The sequence below is a fragment of the Charadrius vociferus genome, unplaced genomic scaffold (genome assembly GCF_000708025.1).
Source record: "Charadrius vociferus isolate BGI_N301 unplaced genomic scaffold, ASM70802v2 scaffold2, whole genome shotgun sequence".
NCBI lineage: Eukaryota > Metazoa > Chordata > Aves > Charadriiformes > Charadriidae > Charadrius > Charadrius vociferus.
The window spans coordinates 4026161-4032266 of NW_009647595.1; the positions used below are offsets into that span (position 1 = coordinate 4026161).

The 6106-nt window shown below is 41.1% G+C and overlaps 1 protein-coding gene across 1 annotated transcript; it reads right to left on the reverse strand.

The window, feature by feature from the left end:
* Positions 1 to 2423: 2423 nt before the first annotated feature.
* On the reverse strand, positions 2424 to 5064 carry ZHX1 (zinc fingers and homeoboxes 1). Its single transcript, XM_009880999.1, has one exon. It carries the CDS (start codon positions 5040 to 5042, stop codon positions 2424 to 2426), a length of 2619 nt encoding a protein of 872 aa, XP_009879301.1. The 5' UTR covers positions 5043 to 5064.
* Between the last annotated feature and the right edge of the window lie 1042 nt (positions 5065 to 6106).

The following is a 6106-nucleotide window of genomic DNA, read 5'->3' on the forward strand; positions in this document are numbered from 1 at the left end:
TTTTGACCCTGTATTCCCAGCAGAGCCTGAAGCTAACACAAATCTTTCTTATATCTGCTGGCATCTACAACAGCCTCATCCATACCATTACTAGCCAAACAAGAATATCTCCCAACCACATGTAGCAGTCAATGCTGAAAAGGGCAGATCCTGATCTCTCTTACACCACCTCACATCCAGCATTCCAAGGAAATACACGTCTTAATATGTCCAATGTTGTAAGCATTCCAATGAAACACGCTGACAACACGTTTTGCTTCTCCCCCACCCCAAAGTTAAACTGAGGGATTCTTGGCTAGTCCTCTCCAGCACCACTGGCCGCTTTGTGTCTCACCAATTTGAGTCTTGGAAGCCAGGAAATAGTTTCATCATCAAATTTGTGTCACACACCAAAAGCCTTTTTCTTTCCAGCAATCTCAGATAGTCAGAAGAGCTCACCCTGGTAAATGGCTTTCACCCAGAACACCTTCCTGCAACTCAGGCAGCCTGTTCAATCTGGGAGCAGAATGGCAGCTACACGTGTCTAGAGAGGAAGGTGAGTTAACAGTATTTTTTTTTTTTGTCAGACATTATTCCCTTTCTTGCTTTGACTTGGGTTTCGCCCACAATCAGGTATGAAAAATATATCTAACATGGACTCCTCTGCTTCAGAAAATCACGACTAAAAGGACTTTCTTGGTCTTTTGACAGTTATCACAGTGAGGAAGAAAGAGAAATTCCAGATTAGGTTCTTGGAAAAGTGGGAAAAATTAGGACACATTTTCTCTACACTAATCTGTCTCTCATTGGTCATCAGATGCAGAAGCCTACAAAGAAGATGCTGACAGATGTGCTAAAGGAGATTGCTAGTATCCTTTCTCTGTTAGTGCCAATGTAAGAGCAAACAATGCTGGCAACAGCAGCACCAATTCATTTTTTGACATCTAAATATAAAGTAACTTAATCCTAAAAAATGCAGACCGACAGTAGCAAGAACACAAACTACTCATCCTCGGAGTACCAGTTCTCTAGGATGCCAGACATCTTCCTAAACTAACTTCCGTGAATTTGGCCCATTGTTTTTAACTCAGCAATTCAAACTCTACTATAATTTCAATGTCTTAAATGGCTTGTTTGTTTGTTTTTCTGTTTTAAAGACACTTATTCAAGATGTAGATGTTTTGCATCAGATATTAAACTATTTCCAGAGTTCAGTACAGGTAGATCAAACCACCTCTAAAAAGAAGCCCGTTCACCCAGCTGCCCTACAAACAATCAGCATAGTGGCGAGCTCAATCCATTGGGATGAATTTAAGCTAAACTTGCACGCAAATCATTCAACTGGGCTATCACTGAAGAACAACTGAACGCTAGCATGTTTATCATTCCTAAGCATCTAAAAGCCATATAACTTCATTTTGTTTAAGAACCAAACATCATGTCATTGCCACAACTTGCTTGAATACCTTTCTTACTAGCGCCTGAAGACACTTTTCGTCTCTGTATCTGTGTATTCCTTACAAACCCTTAAGCAACTCTGAATGACTTTTAGGCAGTTTCCGCCTCACGTTTACGTTAAAATTCAGTGTAAGATTTCAAGAAGTTATTCTTTTTAGCTAGAAATATACATACTTTTCTTACCATTTCCAACAAAGGAAAGAACGCACAAGCTAAAAACGAATATAACTATCAACTGCATCAAGTCTGTCAGGCATTTAAATTAAATTGATGTAGGATACACTGATTAAATGTAACAAAAAGCATCTTCTAGCATTAGACTCATTCAGTTAGCTCATAATTATCAACAAGGAACATTTCAACACAAGTTCTGTAAACCCAAAACACTCTGAAGATGCGCAAAAGGTGCCAATATCACCTCATTTTCTTAAACCAAGCAATCCTCACCCCTAGGTTTATCGATTCCTTTGTCACAGTTTTCCCCTTCTCTTTTGTTTTGAACTCTTTCCTTAAGAAATAAACCCAGGCCTTGAAATTTTTCAGGTGAAGTGATGTTTGCAAAATGGCATCTTAGGTTTTTTGTATTTTCCTCCTTCATGAGCAGGCAATGTTCTCCTACACCAACGAAAAAAATGTGTCTGTGTGTTTTTTGGAATTAAACAACATAAGGCAATTAAATATTGAGAAGCAGTCACATGAATGATGAACATCAACCTTCCCATCAGTAATGTGGAAGAGGAGGAGCTGAACTGGATCTGATTTATAACCCCGTGTCCTAGGCTAGGTCTGAGGATGTCCATCTCTTGTAGCAAGGAAACAAACAGTTGTTGCCTGCACAGGTAGCACCTTGCCCATGTTCTTTTAGGTGGAAGAAAGATGCTAAGCAGATGCTTGCTAAACTGAAGGCCATGAAAAATCAGTTGGCTCTTCACCACAACATCAAACCTAATTCATAGGTTTTTGGCCCCCAAATCCCAAACTGCATGTCAATCTGATTTTGAAAGTTTACGCTTAACATGTCGGGGGGGTTCCCAAGTATCACTATCATCTGTTTCTTCCTCATCTTCCTGATCTTCCAGCATTTCATCTTCCTCCTCGTTCTCATCAAACAGCTCTATTCCAAGTTCTAATCTTCTTTGCCTTTCTGCAAACCACTCTCTGACCTGCTCATATCCCATGTGAGATTTGGCTACCAGTTCATCAAGGTCTTGCTCATTAAGGAATTTGTGCTTCATATAGTAGTCCTTCAGGATTGCTGTTCCAGTTTTGAATTTTATGACAGACACACCTCTGTCCCAACAATTTAACCTCTTGCTTCCTCGAGGCCTCCCCCGAGGCCTCCCTCTCCCTCTCCCTTTTGGTCTTCCTCTCCCTCTCTTCCTTGCAAAGCCTTGGCCGTTCAGACTGTTTGCATTGGCGCTCTGGTAATAATAATACCATTTCAATCCACCATTTTTCCAGGCATAGCGAGTATCTCCAAACCAGCTCACAATTTCTGATCTTGGCAGGCCAGTTTCTTCTGCCAGCTTGTTGTATTCTTGTGGAGATGGCCACTGAGTACGGACAAAGGAACTCTTAAGCATGTGCAACTGCTCTGGTGATTTTTTGCCTATTTTGCTTGAACACCCTGATTTTGCTCCTGCTGCTCCATCTCCCACAGATGTTTCTCCAGCCTCTTCTTTTGAGCTGCCAGCATTGCTCTCATTCAAGTCAGCTCCCTCTTCCTTCAAGACATTCGATTTCCTTCTTTCTGTAAACCAGGCATCAATCTCTCTCCTGGTCAGTTTGGTTTGCGCTCTTAACCTATTCATCTCTTCATCAGTAAGGACGGGGTTATTAAGAAAACTTGCTTGGAGGACTTGCAGCTGTTCAGCAGTCTTCTCTTTGAATTTCTGTGGGGTGAAATCAGGAAAAGCACTCCACGATGACTTGCTCTGTGGAGGGACTCCCGTTGGAGACTCATTCATTTCATCACTTGAATCAATAACAATGGTGGCACATGAATCACTGTTGAGATGAATCCCATGATTATTCTTTGAGTTTCTCTGATTGTAGCGTGTATCACTGAACCACTTTTTGATCTCTCCTTTAGTCAGGCCTGTTATTTTCATAAGTCTAACAATTTCTGAATCTTGAGGAAACTGATTTTTAAGGTAGCTGACTTTCAATTCGGCCAGTTGTTCCTTAGTTTTTTTTGCTCGGATGCCAAAGGAGTCAGGATTAATCAGCGCGGACTCGTTTTTGACAGGCTGAGGGGCTGGAACAGCAGCTACTTGTTTGGTTTCTGCAACAGGCTGAGCGGTGTGAATCTGACTCTTCTGTAACTGTGTCTGGTTTGGGACTCCTGCTACAGTCAAAGCTATCGGGGCTGTTACTGGTAACGTATTTGCACCTGCAACTTGAGTGAGAACAAGTCCTGGCTGACCCACTATTTGGCATGTCTGTAAGATTGAAGGTAAACCATTGCTAGCGGCGGAAATGTGTGCTGGAATAACAGTAATTGTCTGTGGCACAGTATGCACTGTGCCATTAAATTGTTTCCTCCTTGCTTCCTCCACTTCCTCTGGCGTCCAGCTCACACCGTGTTTCAGACGCTGGGCAGAAAACCATATTTTAATCTGTTCCTCTGTGTACTTAGCTTGAGTGGAAAGAACAGTGATTTCCGACATAGTTGGATATGGGAATTTGTTGTAGGTGTTAAGCAAAAGAGGATTGTTATCCAAAGCGGTATTATAGGCTGGAATGCTATTTACAGGTATTAGGACTTTTGGAATCAGGTTTGAGTTCTGTGGAGCTGTAACAGCTGTTATAACCTGCGCCACACCAGGCTGAAGCACCGGTGCTGGAGTCACTACCGCACTAGCCACATCTGCTGCACTGCAAACAACTGAATGGCTTCCTTTTGACTCAGAAACTGTCGGTGGTGGGTTTTCTACTACTTCTTCAGAGTTTGGCTCATTTTCAGTTCCCTTTTCCTCACCAGGAATGTCATCAACTACATTGTGGAAAACAGCAATACGTTTAGTCTCAGTTTTGTTTTTCATCATTTTCATAATAGGAGTTTTGCTAATTGAGATCCCTGATGAGGGGACCTCAGAAGAGTCGGCCTGTTCAGTGTTTTCTTCTCTAACAAAACTCCCATCGAAAGTGAGATCATTTACTGTTTGTTCAAAGATTGTCTGATTATTACGTTTCACCATGGTCAATTTAAAATTCTCCTCTCCAGGGTGGTACTTCAAATTATGTTCTGAGAGAGCATCATATCTTTTGGTAAGGAAATTGCATTCTACACAAACGTAGGATGAATTTAATACTACGTTGGGATGTTCTGAATCCACATGAAAAGTAAACATATTGAGATCTGGAGTTTGAAAAGTACAGTATTTACACTCGTAACCACCTTCTACTTTATTTGTATTTTTCTGATTGTCTGAATCCACGTACTCATGAACATCCTCATCACTTGTTACGCTCTCTGCTGTAGGGTTATCCGCTGGCGCGAGTACAGGTGGTCCTTCCTCCAAGTCTGATACCATTTCTAGATCTGGATCCTGCTCGTTGGCTAAGACCATGCACGGTGTTGTTGATTTGCGTTTACTTGCCATGCCTGTTATGTGAAAATGATACTGACTGGTCACAGTCAGACTTAGCTTCAAGATCCTCTTGATTAATAATAATGGCTTTTGGTACTTCAAGTCAGTTCTTGTAAAGTCTCAACATTTATCCCATTAGCAGCTTTTCTTTTGTAGTGCAATCAGATTAAAAATAGATAGTTGAGGATGAAATGTTGAGACACACTGTTTTAAAGTCCACATCCACCACCTGTAGCAAAGAAGAGACAGGGGAATTAGTTCAATTTAAAGAGTAACTTCTATTCTGCTACATATTTTGGCTTAAGGTAATTAAGCCCTTTGGGGTTCAATCTGCCACTGTTCATCCCCTGAAACCAGAAGACCCATTCCAGAAAGAGATACTCGAAACTAACTTAAAAAAGGCAAAATACAATCCGCTTATTACAGGCCGAAATTTGTTTTAGTTCATGGCAATGCAAGGAAAGCACAAAACATGGGATGGTGTAAACCAGGTAACTTTCTGACTGTTTCTTTCTTCAGAAGCCTTTTTCTTAGCTGAGGTCAGTTGTCCTACATAATTTTTGCAGTCTTGCCTTTGGACTACTTTGCCAATGCTACGACAACTTCCCTGTGAGCTCAAGTCTTTCCAACCACAAATTCAACCCCAGTATGACACCTCCACTATCAACTCTGCCATGTCTTCCACGTCAGAAGTTGTGAGGTCCCAGAAAAGGCAGGTTTAGAGTGTTTTTCTATTGTATTATATATGTGACTATGAGCATGTGCAGAGCCTTTATCCCAAGTCTGAAAACAGGCAAAACAATGCCTTTTTATGGCACTTTGACAGACAAAAGATGACTATCCTTTCTTCCTTGCTCCCCAAATGTCATTCTCCAATTGAAGACCAGTCTCAAACCAATAAAAGTTGATTGCTAACACATGGCAATTAACTAAAATGTGTTTTCATGCCTCTATGCATTAACAGGCACATGATTGATTGTGTAAACTGTACCAGAGAGAAAAAGCATTGAAGACTGATACAGCAAGCAGAAGCCAAACAAAATTATGTATTCTCTGCTTAGAATTCCTTGTCCATT